The sequence below is a fragment of the Molothrus aeneus genome, chromosome 7, assembly GCF_037042795.1.
Source record: "Molothrus aeneus isolate 106 chromosome 7, BPBGC_Maene_1.0, whole genome shotgun sequence".
Lineage (NCBI taxonomy): Eukaryota > Metazoa > Chordata > Aves > Passeriformes > Icteridae > Molothrus > Molothrus aeneus.
Window position 1 is genome coordinate 4250162 of NC_089652.1, and position 19198 is coordinate 4269359.

Here is a 19198-nt window from a genome sequence, read left to right on the forward strand (position 1 = left end):
TAAGTGCCGCTTGCGTCGATGCATCTGGGGGTGAAATTTGGCCTGAGGTCTTTCTGGAGAGGAATCTTGCGACACTGAGCAATCATATATATTCAATTAGGATTTCATCCTCTTGCCAGATGGAGGTATGCAGCATGGGTGACTTGTGGTGAGCAAACAGTCATGCCTGAAGGCTGGGCATCTGGGGCAGATTCTGGGCTAGGTACTGCCATGCTTGCTTACACCAGGGAACTCCTCACTCAGTGTCCCAGCCTTTGGACTTCAGCAGGAATCTCACTGAATGTGTCCTTGTGGGAGACTGGAAGGATTGCTGGCTCAAAAGATTTCTGGCATGTGTGTCACTGAAACCATCAAAATTGGGCTCTGTGATAGAAAAGAGATCTCAGCTATTAATGCTGCTCTTGCTGGGATGCTGTTTCCTTAAATCAGAGCCCTTCCAACTTTAACTGTGGTCTTTTCAGCTTCATATGTGCATAAGCTTGTATGGCCATTTGAGCTTACAAGTTGTTTCACACATTATAGTGCTGCAGTCTTCATTCCTTGTGTCTGGTCCTGGAGAGCTGCATTGGGAGAAGCCACCTGGTGATTTAGAACCATTGCTGCTGAAAGTGTGTGGTGACATCTGGGGTGCTGCTTTGGGTGAGCCAAAGCTGCTTCTTGTGATGGCACAGTAGGGCTGGTCAGGAGCCTGATCCAGCTGAAAAGGGTTGGTTTTTCTCAGGAAGATTGGTTTTCAACCACATTGGTGTAGCACCCAGTTCCATGATCACTGGTGCCAGTATAAAAGATGGAAGGGGTGGGGATTGAGGGAGGATGGCAACCACAGTTTGTGTCAGCTAAAACCTGACTGAAGCTTGGCTTAGCTATGCAACAGCATCCTAATTTAAACTAAACTTGGGTGTAACAGACCTGTTAGTCTACACTTACTGCACATACCACCTCCAGAAGATATGAAATAAGTCTTCTGTTGCATTTAGTGAGAGTTTAAATTGACTTCAGAGGTAGCAGGCTTAAACTGAGATTCTTCAATGTGAAAACTAAAAATTTCTAAGGATCCCTAAATAAGCCGATCAGTTCTCACTGAATTTCTGGCGCATTAAGCACCTCCTTGTGGGCTTGAAGAATCCCGTTTGTGGCATGCAGAAAAGGACTCTGCATAAAGTTCCTAAAGCATTCCTTCCTCTTTTTTATTAGTTGTGAACTATTTGGTTTGATTGAACTGGTGTGAACGAACAGAACCCTGCGGAGGTCGCTCATGACAAGATGCTATCACCATCTACCATCACCCTAACTTGGTGGCCAAAAGCGAAATCTTTAGAGCTCTCAGTAAAGAAATTTGACATCCAGCATTGGGAACGTCCGTGATCACACATTTTGGTACTTGAGTCAAGAAAAGAGTTGGGTCATTTCCTCTTTTGCAGGTGACATTCACCCTCATTTGTTCCATCCAGATTCAGCTTTACTTCTCTCTTGGTCTCTAGAAAGCTCCAATCTACCATGAGAGCAAAACTGGCTCCTTTCAAATACACCTTCATAACCCTTGGCTGAAACATCTTCCATTTCAGTGTGGGAAGGACAGCACTGCCCACAGCTGCCATTGAGGAGACATCTTCCTTTTTCCTCAGCAGCAGATGTCTTGAGCAGATCTCACTGTGCTTATTCCTCAGCATCACAGCTTTGGAGTGATGCCTGCTCCCCAGGAGAATGGGAGACCTGCTCATTTCTCAGGAACTAAATAGTATTTGCTAAAGCTATTTGCTGTTTTATGTCAACCTGTTGGCTAAGTGCTTTGTGGCTATGAGGTGACAACAGAGCCGATTCTGTGCCCTGTTCTGCTGCTGCTTGGCTGGCATTCTCACCCCTTGTGTGTGTGCCCTTTTTAAAAAGGGGAGACTTGCTGGTGCTCCCTTGTTTACACATTTAATAGCTCACAATTAAGCTGAAATGAACTTGAAAAGAGTCGTTAACTAAGGCCGAAATTCTATCAGCAACAAGAAACTCAAAGATTAAGTTTTCTTTCACCCAAGACTATTTTGTACTATTTCAGGAGGAAAGTATGTTTGAACATGCATTAAAGTCTCACTACACTTGTGGAGTGATGTAAACACCCTCTTTAAGGACCCTTTTTGCTACCAGAGAGCTCTTAGACTGAGTAAGAGCCAGGGATCATTGTTTCCAACTTCTGGCATTCTCTACCTTGAACTTTGAAAGGTTTCTCCTTTGAAGGGTTCTCCCCGTTTCTCCTTTAATTTTCATCTTACAAAACACTCATCGGTTTGCCATTCTGGTTCTTAAAATTAACTGTATTACACTCACCCTTGCTGAGTGCTTTTGATAGTGTAGAAACAGGGAGTTTAATAGTTTAGGGACACATCAACTCGTAGGCTTGTGATGTGCAAGAATTGGGTTCAAAACCTGTTAGAAACTGGGTCATTTTCTATTTGTCTGTAGCTGCCAATTAGCAATGTCATTAATCCACTGCCTAGGAGAAGTGCATGATTAAAATAGACAGTGTCACTGACCGCTGACAGGACAAGATGCACAAGGCTGTGCTGTAGCTGCCTGTCATTGTGCTGCTGTAGGTAGGGCTCAGCCTCGTTCTCCAGAGGAAAGCAACAATTTCTTCATTTCTTTGCATCTGAGTGCAACATCATCCAGGCTTTGAATGCTGCTTTTTGTTGTGTTCTGGACAGGGAGCCTGGAGCAGACCCTGGGCTTGCTGTGCCCCCCCTGGCAGCCACTCTCTGGCCCCTTTGCTTAGGGAGCACGTTGTGTCTGTGAATGTCCTTTGCTGTGCTCGCCCACGGAGCCATCCAAGGCTCCTCGGGGGCGGCAGGTTTGAATTTTGCTCCTCAAGGATGAATGTCTGAGGCAGGGCCGAAGCTTTGTTTGCTGCTGGTGAGAGAAAGGGCGGTGGGGGAAGAGGTGTGGGAGGCCTTGAGGGGTCTGGCTTGACTTGCTGCTGCTCTGGGGGCAGCAGGAAGGGGCTGGTGGTGCATGGCTGCTGCCAGGAAAGGCCAGCCTCCAGCTGGAGACCACAAACCCCAGTGACACTGGCCAGCCTGGCTTTCCAAGGCCACAGATAAAATAAGCATTGACCTAGGACAGCAGACAGTGGAGGAGACAGAGGGGGACAGTCCAGACAGTCCTGCCTTCTCCCTGGTGTGTGACAGGAGGAATTCTCTTTCTTACTGGGAATTGCACTCTTGTTCCTTGCTTAAGATGATACCCAGTGCTTTATTTTTACACTCCACCTGAGGATCAAGTCTCTCAGCAAGACAGAAGGGTTTTTTCCCCCATCTCACTTTTGAGGGAAAAAATTTCCATGGCAGAGGATGAAATACCAGGAATGTTTTTTTTTAGGTGGACCTTCCAACTGCTGGTTTGTAGCCACACTAATTTGTGGGTGAAGGAAATATTTTTGTACTGAAAAGTTCCCAGGAAACTGTTTAATAGGGAATTGGAGTTTAATTGGCACTTATGAGACATTAACAATAATTGTATTCAATTTGGTCACTCAGGATAAAGTGTGATTCAGGATCAGCTGATTTATGTGCTGAACAAAAAGAAAGAAAAAAAACCCAAACCCACCAAACCAAAAAAAAAATAAAGAAAAAGGAAGCAACATTAATGTGTGGACTGGTGAATATGTGCCATTAGCTTCATATTCCCAAGTGGAAGCTTTTGTGGTGCTTGTCATCTGTTTTTCCCCACAAGGTGTTTTGCCAGACTGGAAAAAGTAGAAGGAACGTATATTAGCTGGAGGGAAATGGTTTGACTTCAAGTTGATGCTTTTGCAGTGAGCTGGATTACAGTTTTATCCCTGCTATCTCTTTTGCTGTAATTTTTTTTTTTTTAGGAATGTCCCAAAAACTTTAAAAAACCCCAGCAAAATCCATTTACTTATTTATGCTTTTATCAAGCTTGTGAACAAGAAAGGCAAGGGAACATGGGGTAAAATTTGACGTAGGGCCTTGTGTGTGATGCAGGATAGCCATCCACATCCCTCGAACATTTATTTTTCCTTTGCAGCAGAGTTCATTGTGAAAACAAAGACAGTGCCACTAGTAAATGATTGCAGCTTCCGAGGCTGGCTGAGAACAGAGAAAACAAACTATATGCAATTTAAGTGCCTGTTTGTTTGCAAACTGCCTAATATATACAGCCAAATGATGTAAGGCAGAGGAGGTGACCTGATTAGCAAAGCCCTTGCAACGAGCTGAGGAGATCCCTGCTCCCCTCCTTGGAGACCTGGTCCCAGCTGGAGGAAACCTTTCTGCAGCTACAGAGGGTTTCTGAAAATGGCAGTGCACTGTGTGCATGAAGGTGAGGGAAGGAGGAGGAACAAGCAGACTGCACAGCTCAGGGAATAGCTGGGATGTTTTGAAGGATGCAGCTTGAATTCCTTGGGCTTTGTGGGGAGGCTGTGCTTCAGCAAACGGCTCGCGCCCGCTTGGTTGTGCCGCTCATCCTGTTGCATGAAAGCAGCATTCAGCAGAAAGAACTGCTAGGGGAAGGAAGATAAAGTAAGTGGTCTTCCCATTTGTAAGCTCTCCCAACCTTGTTCTCATGTGTGCTGAGCAGGCAGAGCTCCACAGCTGTGAATGGGAAGTCGTGGTGCTCAGCACTAACTCTGCACTCAAGTGTTTATTAATCCAAATTAGAGAAACTGACAAAAATTTATATATGTAAGAAAACATGTAAGATCCAAGACTTTCTCTTGTGAGTACATGTATATATGAACAGTTGGGCTGTGGCTTTTGGATATTTTGTGCAGTACTATGCCAGGACAGCGTGCAGGCTCGTGGCAGCAACCTGGGGTTTTAGATGAGGAGCCCAGGGCACTATTTCTGGCTCTGCTGTAGCTACTTGTGTGGCCGAGTGTATGAAATGCTGCTCCTAAAGGCAGCGAACCGTTTCTTTGGGCTTCATTCTCAGACTTGCTGAATGCCCCGAAAGGCTGCTATTATTAGAGGGAACTGCCATTCCTTCCCTCTGAAAGTGGGCTGTCCATAAATCACCAGTGTGTGCTTTCCATGGGGAGGTGGGTCTGGGACCTCAGCTCTCTCCCTGACAGCCCACAGAGCTGCCAGAGCTCCTGCTCTTCCTCCTTTCTGCTCAAAAAGGGTGGATCCTCCCAGGCAGAGGGCTGTTGGCTGTGCCCCTTGGGCTTGGCACCAGGGCAGGATGGCTTCCCATGGCTTCTCCTGCTGCCATGGTGGGGCTAGTCCTCTCCTGCTCCCCCATGCAAACTGCCTCCTCTTGTCCTGTTTTTATCCCAGGGCACTGCCTGTGGCCACGTCCTAGCTGACCTCTCAGTTTGTTTTGACCCAGACCTCTCAGGGCTGTTTTTTACTCTTTTAAGAACAACAAATGTATCTCTGTGGCAACAACAAAAAAAAAAAAATTAATTCCCTTCTCTAAGTGATGCACTCAAATATTTTGTAGTTACAAAAGACCATTTGGATGGCAGTGCCTGTGCTGATACTGGTCTGCTGTGATCTGATGCAGCAGTGTCCTTGCTCTGGATGGGCTTTCTCACAACAGTAGTTTCTTTTTATTTCTTAGCTCCCATTAGTGCCTTGATGAGTAGTGGAAGATGTTTCAACAGTTTTATGATTAAAAAGAAACATCTTACCATTGCTCGGTCTCTGGTTCCTTTACTCTGTTCATTATGCTTTCCCTGGTAGGAACAGCAGTGATTTAGAATTGCAGTGTCAATATCAGTCTCTGAGCCTTGTGTTTTCTGGGAAGGGGAAGAAGGGAAGATGAAGGAGGAACTCTAAATAGTAGGGTTTTTTCTTCTGACATTTCCAGGCCAGCTAGTTGAACTGGTGATGCCTCAGAGTGTTTACTTATAGTTCTGTCATTGGGTTCACGTATGGGGGCCCCTTGGCAGTTGCAAAGGAGTACATGTGGCCAGAGTTTGGTGACGCTGGGCAGTGCCAGGGCACAGATTTGTGCTCCAGCTCTGCTGCTGTCACCAGCGCTCGTGCCAATGGCCTTAGTACAGAGGTCAAAGACTGCTTAGATATGAAGGCTGAATCACCTCCTTGTTAAACCCCTCAGCAGGATCAAGGCTTAGGGAAGCAGACACGTGGGCTTGCCTTCTGGCTGACACTGTGGATGGAGGCTCTGACTCTGGGACAGGCCTTTTGGCAGCTTTGACCAGCTCTTGAGGCATTGAAATGGGGGCATTTGGTGATTAAAACACCCCTGCACTGACACCCCTTTGTGAAAAAACCCGGTACATTTGTTTCCTTTAAAGGCTTGCTGATCCCACAAGCTCTCAGTGGTTAGAGGAGGTTTATCCTGTCACCTGAGGATCACAGAAATCAGCAGTGAGCCTGCCAGTCTCACCAGGCAGATGTGAAAGTTCTTCAACTGCATGTCTTTCGCTTGCAAATATAAATAATCCAGCAGTGTAGGCTTTGCTGCAGCCCTGTTTGCCTTGGCAGTGTCCCATTGACATGAATCAGAAGGTGGGAGCAAAAAAGCACTGGAGGCTCATCCTGAGACTGGTCTCCCCTCCATCAGGGAACCTGTCCGTGCAGGCAGGGTGATTGGGAGATTACTGGCACAGCCCACAAGCCTGGATTCACTAGATCTTTGCATTTGGAACAGTCCTGCTTTGTTTCCTTGTGCTGTGCCTTTGGGAACCTTGCCTCTCCGGGCACTGGGCAGGAGAGGCCTGCAAGGAGCAGCTCTGGCTTTGCCTTTGGCTCCTTGAGAAGAAGGCAACTCTCGTGGTCCAAGTCGAGAAGCAGGAGGTCAGTTCTTAATCCTGCATCTCTGCAACTTTTGGCAGGTGTCTGGGTCATACTGTACCCCTTAAGATTTAAAATAAGATAGAAATTAGGAATTGAAAAGAAAACAACCAAAGGCTTAAAGAAATAAGCAGTTTTAACTTCTGATGCCATCACCACTGTGAGACTCATGATGGTTTGAGCTTCAAGGCTTTGATTTAATATTGATAACAGTAAAAAGTTTATCATGATATTGGGAAGTGGAAAATACATAGGTTTAACTTTATTTTATTTTTTCTTAATTTCAGCGAATTCAGTAAAGCTAGAAATGCAAAGTGATGAGGAATTTGACAGGAAGCCCCTGATTCATGAAGATATTATCAGAGCTCACGATGGAGGAAGCAGCCTGGAAGATCCCTTCATTGGGAGTAACGAGATGGTGGATAACAGAAAGATGCAGGAGCTATCAAGCGAGGGAGGAATCCGGCTTCCCAATGGTAAACTGAAATGTGACGTCTGTGGCATGGTTTGCATTGGGCCCAATGTGCTAATGGTACATAAAAGGAGCCACACTGGTAAGCAGCTGAAAGAAAATCTGTGGCGGTGTTGATGTTACCTGACAATTCTTATCTCTTCCCTTTTCATTCGTGGGGTAGCAGGAGGCTGGGGAGGGGGAAAATGGGCTCCATTGGTTTTGTTTCTCTTCCTGCTTTCCAAACTCTGGTGCTGCTCTCTTGCTGGTGAGCATGGTGCTGCCTTTACTTTGATTTCCAGCCTTTTGTTCATAAAAACAGCACAAAAGTCTGGAAATTGCTTTTCTTACTGTTCTTGACTGGAGCACCATGGTGGGAGTCATTCTCTGGCACGGGGGCGGGTGGCTCGTGTTGTTCCTGTGTGTGCAGTGCAAAGCTTCTGAGCCTTTAAGAGGAGTCTTAAATGTTCTTCCATTGGAGGTGCTCACAGGTGGACAAGACCAGCAGCTTCCTGGGGATCTCACACTTCTTTTGGAAGTGGCTGGGCCTGGGATGAGCAAACCCTGCAGGGGACACTCATTACCCAGTGATCCTGATGCCAGGGAGGGCTTGCTGCTTGTGTGACAGCTCCCTCAAGGGAGACCTCAGCTGAGGCACCCACCTGGCTCCCCTACACCACCTCAATGCCATTCTGGAGGCAGATTTCAGTGCTTGGTCTCTCCTAGCACTTGTATTTTTATTACCATTTGGAGTCTCAAACAGCTTATCAGGCTTGTGGGTTTGAGAATTTGAGAGGCACAGGGAACCTCTGCAATATGCTGATTGGGTGGGTCTTTGTGGTTTGAAAAACAAGGCCTTGAGCTTAAACTGGGGTATTTTGGGGATGTTATGGCTAAAATGGTAAAATGGTGTGCCCAGGAAGCTGGTACTCACTCCCCTGTGCTGTCTACTCCTCAGGTGGGAGCAATAGTCATCTCCAACAGAAGTGGACAGGTGGTGCCAGAAGATGATGCTCTCTGGTCTTGCAGCAGTCTACCTTTGATTCAAAAAAGCACTTAAGCTTGTGCTTAACTTTTATGAGATTTAAGCACATGTAAGTCACCTGAAGGGCTTCAAGATACGCTTAACTTTGGATATGTGCTTAAATCTTATTAAGGTTAAGCACAGGTTTTTTGTGGTGGAGCCTCAGTGGGTGTTTGTTGTTTGTATTTTTTGGGTATTTTGCTTTTTATCTTTGCTATTATTTAATGGCGTGAGAGACTCACACTGTGAAGATATAAAAAGAAAGGTGGAGATCTAGAGTAAGAAACACTGTGTAATCCCTTTGTAAACCTGGTAGTTTGTAGTCCAGTAGTGTGCTCTTGATGGGCAAGAAATCAATAGAATTTCTGTACAGAGGAATAATAAATATATATTACATAGTTAATCTCCTGTATATGAGTTGTATTGATAAAAACTTGACCTAAGTGTGTAATGCAAAGCGTGGCAGTATCATTTATGATGCACTCATGATTTTAGACAGAAATTATGAGAGGGGGAAAAGCATTAGCTGGAGAATCAAAACCTTGATTAACAATTTGACATGCTCTTACTAGAAGAGGGAAAGAGAAACCAGAATGTACCAGACTGAGTCTCCAGCTTTCAATCTTCCAAAAAGTTTTCACTGGCGCTTGCACGTATCTGAGCATATGTATGGTAGGTGCATCAGGGTCCATGTATTTGAACTCAAGCAGCTAAACTAGCTGTGCTAAATTTAGATTTAGGTACTTAATTAAATGGTCTGAGTTTCTGAGATACTGAATAGCTGGTGCATCTTTTAAAAAACAGGCAAGCTGCCTTTTTCATGTTAAAAGAAAGATGTGTAAATTCAAAGCGAAAGAAACAAAATCTCCTCTGCGTGCGGGCGAGACGGCCGTCTGCGGGTGCATGGGCAGCAATTGCATAACTGGTAGCTTTTTCCTTGGGGCTACTGCTGGTTCCTCAGAGAGCTCTGACTCTTTTCCCATCAGAGCAGAGGAGCTGGGATGTGCTGTTCTATACAGATGATTTCAAGCATATAGAAATGGCATTTCTTTTAATGCGCAGCTCGGTGCTCTGTTCTCAGTAAACCAGTTGGCAAATTTCGCAGAGGATTTTTTTTCCCTCCACTTTCTTTGTTTGTTTTTTAATACATGCTGCTACTTTGCTGTCCACAACAGAAGGAGAAGTTTGCTTGGATTTCCACATCCTGGATTTTGAGGCATATTTTTAACATACTGCTGGTATCAGTCTTGTAAAGTGCAGTATTTTAAAATATATTGCCACTTCCTCAGCAGTGGGGCGTGATGGGCTGGCCCCAGCTCTGGAATGAGCCCTGACCTGTGGGTAGTCTGGTTTTGCAGCCCAAGGGAGAATGGTGGAGGGAAGGGAGGTTGTCCCTAGTGAGTGGAAACAGATGACATTCTTTATCAGCTAATCCAAGTGGCATGTACATCCCTACCTCTCAAAGCCAACTCAAGTATGTTTTGGGAGCTGAATCCTGCTTTCCTCTCCTCTTTAACTGCACACAACCAGAGCATAATCTGGCCAGTTGTTTGCATTGGCAGAAACTGAAGTGCTTTTCCCTTCCCTGAAAACCTGTCAGCATTTTATGTAAGTCACCCAAAATGCTGTGGTCCGTAGCAGAGGCTGTAATTTGTGTGTGTGCTGGGATGAGTGCAGCTTTCCTTGCACGGGGGATCGAGGCTTGGCAAGAAGCTGTGCTGTGGGCTCTGGCTGTGCTAGGCACAGAGAGGGGCATTTCTCCAGCCATGATTCCTTTGTTCCTGAAGAGCAGTTGTGTTCCCTGCCAGATTATGGTAGTTCAGTCAAACAGATACAGGGATGGGGAAAATAATCTGTGGCATGGGTGAGGCCAGAGTAGGTGAGCTCAGTGTCCCATCTGAGATCCTGGTGTGCAGTCACCTCTTCCTGTGGTAGATGATCAAGCTGGGAATTGCCCATTCATCCCTCAGATCATGGTCCAGGTGATGCTCTGGGCTGCAGCCCTTCCATCATGGAGCCTGTGGCACTGCTGATTGTGCCAAGCACAGCATTTCTCTGAAAAACTGCTAATTGAGGTGAAGTGGTTTTGTACTCTGCCTGGGCACCAGGAGAAGGCCTTTCTATTTATTTGTCATTGCTGACAGAAAATAAATAAAATGCTTGGTGTGGGAATTGAGCGTGATGCAATCCCTGCATTAGTGAGCAGGGTAACCCCCTCCCTCATGTGCCACATCCTTGTGTCAGAAAAATAGCATGAGCTGCAATTATTTCCCTCTTTTCCCATACTGTGTTCTTTTGGTCCAAATTTCATACTCCACAGCACATTCCTTAAGTTGTAGGGTCTCTATCAGGTTTTTGTCATAGAATATTGCCATTGGATACTCCAGGGATTTGTTCTTAGGGATGGAAAGGGAAGGGGGGAGGAACAAGAGGCAAATAATCCAGGTTTTCTGAGATCATGAGAAGGAACCTCAGTGATTTCGCACCTCTTTACTCTTTCTGCTGTGGACCTGAATTAAAATTTCCTTGCTCTTTGTTTCTGGTAAAGCAGGAACTGTATTCTGCTCTAGCTGTGCTGATACTTCTGTGCTCTGCAAGGCCCACGTGTTGTTCTCCCTTTTGCTGTGAATTGTGACCCTTTTTTTTAATCTCTTTTTTTCCTCTGCTGTAGCATCCAGTCCCTTATCCAGTTCACTGCTAGATTTGGAAATGCTTTGTATTTCTAAGGGAAGGCTGGCATCAAGAATCATGGAATGGTTTGGGAAGGGACCTTAAAACTCATCCCATTCCACCCCCTGCCACGGGCAGGGACACCTTCCATGAGCCCAGGTTGCTCCAAGCCCTGTCCAAATGGCCTTGGACACTTCTGGGGACTGGGATTCCACAAATTCTCATCCTCATTGTTTTATGAAGCACAGAGGTTAAATGCTTTCTCTGTGTGGATGCAGCAGCAGCACAGCCTGGGCAGAGACAGTGGGGATGTCAGCCTTGCCCCACTCTTATTTTGGGCTGCTGTATGTTTCTTTTAGGCTTTTTTGGGGGTGTTAACTTCAGGATAGTCTCAGATCTTTGCTTGGACTCCACAAGATTTTTGATACCATAAGTCAGTGAAATGAGTTGTGTGCCCATGAGGGGGATGTTCAACCTCTGCTTTAGCACCCTTAGTGTTACAACTGAATTTATGCAATCCTGGAACTCTGAATGAAATTTAACTTGTATTCCATGCAGAGTTCAAGTTTTTAGGACAGAAGTAATAAATGAGGAAAAAGCCCAGTTGTGTTGTTCTATGTAAAAGGCTTGTATGCCTAAGCAGCTAACCAGGAGCAAATTTAAACAAATGGTCATGTAAACACATTTTGATGAACTCCACTGGATTGCCTCTCTTATTTTGCTGGCAGAAAGTGTTTTTTTTGGTTTAATTTCTAATTTGTAACCTAGTGCAGCCTTCCTGTCTCTTGCAATGTTAATAGATTTGGTGCTGAATCAAAAATTTTAGGGCTAAATTTCTGAAAGTCCAGTTTTCTACTTAGGTTCTGATGTCTAACTTTATGAAAAGTCATCTCTTTTCCTACTTAAGCATTAAGGAAGGGAAGCTGAGATTTTTGAAATTGCTCTGGGCAGAAGGATGTGTTTTACTTGCAGTTCTCAATAACTAAATTCTTTTGATAGTTTTGCCAAGTTCACTTAAAAGATTTTTCTGTCTAAAGAATGCAGAATCATAAAGAATCATAAATTTGTGCAGAGGACAATTGGAAATCACCCAGGATTTCCCAGGAATTTTTCACGAGAGATTTGTCACTAGTGTTTTATAATAAATTGCCCTGTCTGGAAGCGGGTTTTTTCCAAAGAAAACCCCTACTAAAATCACTGATTTCATGTGATGTACAGGCTGTTAAATGAATCAGAACAGTAAGGAGGTAGTTATGGTCCCTGGAATAACTAACAGAGAAATGGAGCAAAGTCTGCTGGTCTGTGTCTTATTTGGGTAAATGCAGGTTGGAGCTGACTGCTGTCACTGCTTTGGGAGCACTGCTGATAATTCCCTTGTGTTCCTGGGACAGAGCAGAATCACAGCAGTTGCAGCATCTGATGGATTAGGAGAAATGTTTCATTTTAACAAAATGAATATTAACAAAAAGCTTATTGTGGAAGGGTGAAAATCGGTATTGTTAGTAAGAGCAAATACTTTCTGATGGCAGCATGGGCACAGTAATTTTGTATTAAGAGGCTGGAAAGGAAAAATCCCGTTTGAGAAGTACTTAAGCTGTACTTTGCATATCAAAAGTATCTGCCACACAAAAAAGGTTGAGTTCCCAGATACACATTTAACCAGGAGGGATGTGGAAGCCCCTCTGGACCTGGTTTTTATGTAGCAGGACTGCTTCTGTAGGAATTCCCTAACTGTGTTATTGAGAACCAGTGCATTCATTTGTGAGTCACTCCCCGTTTGATTTCAAAAGGACAAATGGAGGAAAATCTAAATCTCCTTGGTTGCCAGGTCTGTGGGCTCTACATCCTCAGACAAATTTCTGTTTTAATACAGAAAATATCTCAGCTTTGCAGCGAAAATATCAGTGTTTTGCCACTGGTCTGAGATTCAAAGAAGGTTCACTCATACTGAAACTTCTGCACAGCACTTCCGTGCCAAGGCGGGAAAGGAGTGCTGTTGTGCAGGGAAGCTTCCAATTAAGCAGAAAAAGGAGTTGGTTTGCTTTGTGAAACAACATTTGACATCTGTGAAATCTATTGGTAGGAAGTTCATCGGTTCATTCGCCTGGTTTCAGGTTGTATCAGCCAGCCAGCTCTCGTAGCTCGTGCAGTGAAGTCTCCATCCTGCTGTCAGATATGAAAGATGCTGTGAAAGAAAGGCCCATGCCTTGCCTGTCCTGTCTAAAGGGGGCCACTCACCATTTGTCTCAGGATTTGTTTACATGAGAGCAAGTTAACCTGTGCACTTCAGATACCTGTGTAACTCAAGAGCAGTAATATTTCATTGCTGTTATTCATTATTAGTTTTCCTGGAGGAGACACAGCAGTAATGGATGCATGTTAACAGTGAACTGTGAGGTTTCAGCAGTATATTACTATAACTTAGAGGCAAATATTGAAATAATACCTTTTAATTAATATTTTATTTAACTGTAAAATGATAAAACTCTATGGATGTATTTATTTATTAATTTAATTATTCCCTGGCACAAGCCCCTCTTACAAAGCCTTTAGGAAAGATAATACTTGGCAGCTCTGGCTTATCTTGCCTCGTCCATTCCTGAAGTAACTTAGGTAATTAAATTCCCTCTGCTGGAGAGCAAGGGTTTTTAGGCATTCCTGGTTTTGTCTGGCTTCAGACTCTAAATCTGGAGTTGAAAAGAAACATCTTTTTTGTTCTGTTGGCTCTCCCTCCCCCTCCTGCCACTCTGAAAGTCACTGAGTTGGAGGCATTTCTGCACTGGTTTAGCTCAATAATAGAGAAGAGGTTTAACACTTAAAGTAGATGAAAAGTTTTTTGTAGTTACGTTGCAGTCACATAGTTTCCAGTGCTGAAAAGCATAAAGCTTGCTTAGCTGCCTTTCAGCAGAGTTCTTATTTTATTAAATCAGTGTAAGTACCTGGAGTCAAGCAGGAAATACATAGCTGTAAGTGATGGAGAAGCACACCATGCTTATAATTGTCATTACTCTCTTGGAGTCGTGTGTGCTGCCTTTAATAGGTCCAGAGTTCTGGGTATGGCTGTGTTGCCATCACCCCCCAAAACCACTTTAAGCACAGTCAGGGACCATCATGTAGAGAAAAGCTGTGTTTAAAGACTTTTTGTGAGTGGATGTTTAGTTTGAAGTATGATTGATTTCAGCTTATGGATAAAACCTCTGAGTTTTCACAGAAAAGTGAGGGAGGTGAATAAGGATGTCAAGGTTGTTATGTTGTTACTGGTAAGTAATAATTCAGGAGAACAGTTCACAAAACTACCAGGAAAAGGCAGCAGGAGAAATAATTGGAACACAGTCTTCTCAAGGCATTGAAGTGATAAAAAAGGCTTGTTTGTTAGTATCTGGGGTGGGCATCAGACAGCACAATTCTTGGAAAACCAACAGAATCTTCTTGCTATGCAGTCGTTACTGCTCTGTGCACCCTTCTATTGGCTAATGGCCTCTCAGATTAGCTGTGCTAAATGTAAAAGCTGCTAATCAATAGCACGAAGGTGTGACCAAAATTGCATCCCTCAAGCCTGCGGCTTAAACAAGGAGCTGGAATCGAGTGATTGGACAAAAGTGTAACAAACACATCAAAGCAGCTATTTACCCGGAATGGAGCCAGTAGGAGAAATGAATTCAGGCTGCCTTAAATAGATACAAAGGTTATTTAAGGTAAAGTGTGCTATTGGAGCAGATCTGGCTGTTGCAAGAGAGGAGCAGACTACGGGTGATTTTGTGGTGAGTGTTTTCATGTCGTCTTTGCCATCAAACTGTGGTGCAGTGGCTATTTGAATTCCTGACTGAAAGCTTTCAGCATCTTTAGAGCAGCCAGTTTTTGGGGGAGTAATACCTGCTCATATGTGGCCTCCAAAATGTCAGAGATAAGTGGGTGATATACTGGGTAAAACGCAGTAGCTGCATAATTTTAAATACAGCAGGAGTAAAAGGAAAGACTTTAGAGTTGGTAAGAAACGTGCTACCTTCTTTCATGTTGTCATCCTGAAACTGAAGCTATCATTCCAGAATACTCAGAAATGTGTCAAAGGAAAGGGTTTTGCCTGTTTTCTCAGACAGTGAAAGCAAAACAGAAAAGAAAAAAAAGAAAAACCCCATCTATTTTTCTACTGCAGTCTCTTTACAGATCTCTGTTATGGACATTTTGAATTGATGTAAAAGAAGATAATGGCTAATCAGATCATTTAAGTATAGTGTGGGAGTTTGAAAGGGAAACCACAACCTCTTTATCAATTCTAATGAGCTCGTGTTCAGAGTATTGGAAGAAGAGCTTTATGCTGTGATTTTTTTTTTTATTATTATTACTCCATAATGCTCTCAGTGAGACTGTAGGAACCTTAGTATCTCCTTGAGTACCTCTGTGGCGGCCTCAGATGTGATTTCCATCTCCCACATGTGAAATAAAGTTGCAGAATATGGCATACATGTGGCACACCTTGTGCTGCCCTCCTGGCAGCATCATAGTCCTGGCAGTGATTTGATCCACTGACACAAGAATTGCTTGTGGACATCTGTAAGAGCTCTGTCCCTCCCTCTTCTTCCATTTGCATCTCCAGATGTGTTTTGGACTTCACCCTAGACAGGCATGTGAACTACTTTGATACAAAGGTAGCATTCATTTTGTCCAGCGAGGGAGTAATTGGTTTAAAGCAATTGTAAAAGGCTTTGAAGAGATGTGAGAAATCACAGTGTGTGTTTGTTTTTACAAGGTGCTTCAGGCCACTGAATCCAAACTCTGAAGGTCCCAGCAGGATTTGGCCAAGATTCTATAATCGATGATACGATGAAAAATGTGGATGAGGTTGCTTACATCTGAAATCTGATGATCAAAACCTTGTTGAGCTGGGGCCCTGCTTGGTGTAGACATTGGGAAATGCTTTAAATTGGAAGAGGGTAGATTTAAATCAGGTATATATGGAAGAAATTCTTCCCTATGAGGGAGGTGAGACCCTGGCACAGGTTGCTCAGAGGAGCTGTGGCTGTCCCATCCTGAAAGTGTTCAAGGCCAGGCTGGAGGGGATTTGGAGCGATCTGGGATAGTGGAAGTTGTCCCTGGCCATGGCAGGGGGTGGAGCTGGATGGGCTTTAAGGTCCCTTCCAACCCAAACTGTTCTGGAATTCTGTGATGTAAAGTCCAGATGCAGTAAGGCACTTGGATAAATGGCTAGCGCCAGTATATGCTTGTGTTCAATTGATTTGCTCAGCAGGACATAAGCAGGTGATCAGAGCTGACTACCTGTGCAAGACTGCTGGAACAGTCTCACTGTCCTCAGCAAATGTTGATATAGAGTGTGGTTTTGATAATCTTCCAGAAAGCCTGTGTGAGTTCATCAGGGGTTTTCCCCTAAATAATTTTTTTAAAGGTGGGGGTTTTTTAATGGACCCAATCCCCACTGTTTAAGGCAAATATGAAGGCTTAACGTAAAAATAAGCTTTGGATATGTGTGTGTGAAGACATGGGATGAAGTGATAGGGTAAGGACTAGGGTTTCTGTTAGTTTTTCATCAAATCAGTCTTTTAAATTTATTTCATGTAGAGTGCATATTTGCTTGGTTTACAGTTTAATGGCGTAAGATTTTTCTCAACTTTCAGTACTGCCCAGAGCTTGCAACCCTGATCCTCACTTGTATCCATGCCCTTCATATCACTCTAGCAATGCAAAGCAGCCTTTAAAAAGGGCTATCAGTTAAAGTATAAGGCAAGCAGAAGGCTTGGTTTGAACCAAAGACCTTAACACCTTTGCTAAGGTCCAGTTGTTATGATCAGTTCTGAATACTCATATGGATTGGACCTATTCTAAATATAAGTGCAAAACCACAGCTATGGATCTAAATTTTCAGCAGAGCTCATCTTTTATGAAGGTAGAAGCTCTGAGGTGAAGAACTTTCAAGAAAACCAGGAAGCATTGATCACCTCAAGGAAAGAGCCTCAAATCACTATTGGAGGCTTTGCCCATTGTGCAAAAGAAACGGCCTCTGACTTTAGAAGAGCCGTGTGATGGTGGTGGTGGGGACTGTACCCATGTGCAATGGCACTGGTACAGAGTGGGAAAGTGGCCTCTGTGCATCCTCCGATGTGTGTTGACAGCTCTCTCCCTTCCCCTTCCCTTCCAGGTGAACGCCCCTTCCACTGTAACCAATGTGGAGCTTCTTTTACCCAGAAGGGGAACCTGCTGAGGCACATCAAGTTGCACTCTGGGGAGAAACCGTTCAAATGTCCCTTCTGTAGCTACGCCTGCCGGCGGAGGGACGCCCTCACAGGACACCTCAGGACACACTCTGGTGAGCCCACCTCGGCTTCTCCTCACACCTCTTCCTTCCTTTATCACTACCGTCCCAGTGCAGCAGGTAGTGAAAACAAAGCGTAGCTCTGGGCCTGTACCGTCCTCTTCAGAGAGTGCAGCTCTCAGCTTTGGGAAAGCCTTGATGTGAATCAGAAAAGTTGTGGTTCAGCCACACCTCTCCTTTTGTGTAACTGAGCTCCTCTGCTGATGCTATCGCATTTCCCTCTCAGTGTCTCCTTGGGTGTATCCCGGCTTCGCTGGCAGATTGTTTTGACATTCTGGGGCCCAAAGTGGCTGTGAAATTCCAGAGATCACAAAGAATAACTGTGGGCTCTTGGAAGCCGGCTTTGCAGTTCATACCCATTTCTTCATCTAATAAATGCCATATGCTGGTTGAGTTCAAACTTGTTCATCTTTCAAAGCCCTCTAAATTGCATTTTTGATTCAGTTAGATCTTGCTGTAAAGTCTCCTAGCTCATGGCAGCCACGGCACTCACCCTAGAGCTGAAGGTGGTCAAGAGAGACTGGGTTTCTCTTTCCTTGTTAAGTGATAGGATCATGTCTGTATCAATTCTACTTGATATAGTTTCTTGATGAGTTGATGAGAAATACCTGTCTCATAGCTGTGTGGTGTTGGAGCCCCAGCAGTCAGGATCAGCTGTGGTTTTAGTCCCTCTCCCTGCACCAGGGGACTGCTTTCTGCTCACTCACTCATCTGTGCAGGACTCCCAGTAAGATCTTATCACCTGAATGTTCAACTGGTGTGTTTGGGCCATTTGTAAGAGGCTGTGTGTTTAATTGTTGAATGAGCAGAGATAATTGGACTGGTGGCAAGTGGCAGCATTAGGAGTAAACTTCTTTGAGGTGTTAGCAAATGTGTGACTACTGAAATACAGTGGTGGAAATGCAACTGCAGGCAGAAATCCTGCATGAGTTTCCTGACCCTTTATATGTATTTCTTCTCCAGAGTCAACCTCACTTCTGTAGGTGTTTCTGGAGCATTGAATTGGTCTTAGGATACAGAGTTGCTTTGGCATTTCCAAGAATAGGAAAGGGTAAGCTAGTAAGCTTCTTCAAGCAGATTTGGGAGCATGCAGGATGCTGTATTGATGGCATATGCTGAAAGAAAGCTTTGAACTTCCAAGGGAGTACAAGAGTTGGGACCAGGTTGTGAGAGAAATGCTTGAGCTGGATTTGATCTGAAGGTCAGTGGGGAAAATGTCTGTGGAACTGTGAGCTGCAATTTTCATACATCTGACTATACCTGAAGTTTCAACTGGAAATTTAACAAGAAAACAGGCCACAATGAAATGTTCACAATTGAAACAAAAAGGGAGTTGTGACAAAAACATATCCCATATTACCAAACACAAACATTGCACTTGGAGACCTCCTCACAACATGAATATAGATTTTGTTACCTGCCATTGACAGAGATTGTTCTTTCTGTGTGAAGAACACGTGGCTGACAGTTCTGTGTTTTGCGTGAGGATGGAATGTCAAGGTGTGGGATTTTCAGAAGGCACCTAAGCTGCTTAGCACGAGTTCCCTGGAGCTCCTTCCCTAACTGACTTAGCAGTGCTCAGCTCTGCTCAGTTTGTGGTTTTAGGCTTTGTTTTCAATGGAGAAAGTGTCACCCCTCTAAGCACTCAGGTACAGCAGCTTTCAGCAGAGGGCCGGCAGGAACAGACAAATGCTCTCACAGTACTCTCCAAGGCAGTTCTTAGAATTCTTAGCATTCACAGGTGAAGAGTTAAAACCTGGATAATTACCCTAAAACCTGCTGTCCCCCTGCACAAAGGTGAAATGCCACTCTGGTCGTGGAAGTTAAGGTCTGTCCCTGCCATATAAACAAGCTGGGTTGGATTATGCACACCTGGATGATGGAGAAAAGGGGTAGATGTCCCCAAGGGACTTGAAACAGTTTGATATCAGTGTGCTCTACAAGCATGCTGTGCTTTCATA

The 19198-nt window shown here is 44.3% G+C and overlaps 1 protein-coding gene across 6 annotated transcripts in view; it reads left to right on the plus strand.

Annotated features, from left to right (window-relative positions):
- The window catches only part of IKZF2 (IKAROS family zinc finger 2), a 105402-nt gene that overhangs the window by 51745 nt on the left and 34459 nt on the right, over window positions 1–19198 (plus strand). For 4 of the 6 annotated variants that reach the window (XM_066553457.1, XM_066553451.1, XM_066553454.1 and 1 more), the window contains exons 3-4: window positions 7055–7321; window positions 17064–17231. In XM_066553457.1, coding sequence (XP_066409554.1) covers window positions 7055–7321; window positions 17064–17231 — 435 coding nt within the window. The remainder of the gene's footprint in view (window positions 1–7054; window positions 7322–17063; window positions 17232–19198) is intronic. The other 2 variants (XM_066553453.1, XM_066553456.1) reach the window with 1 other exon arrangement.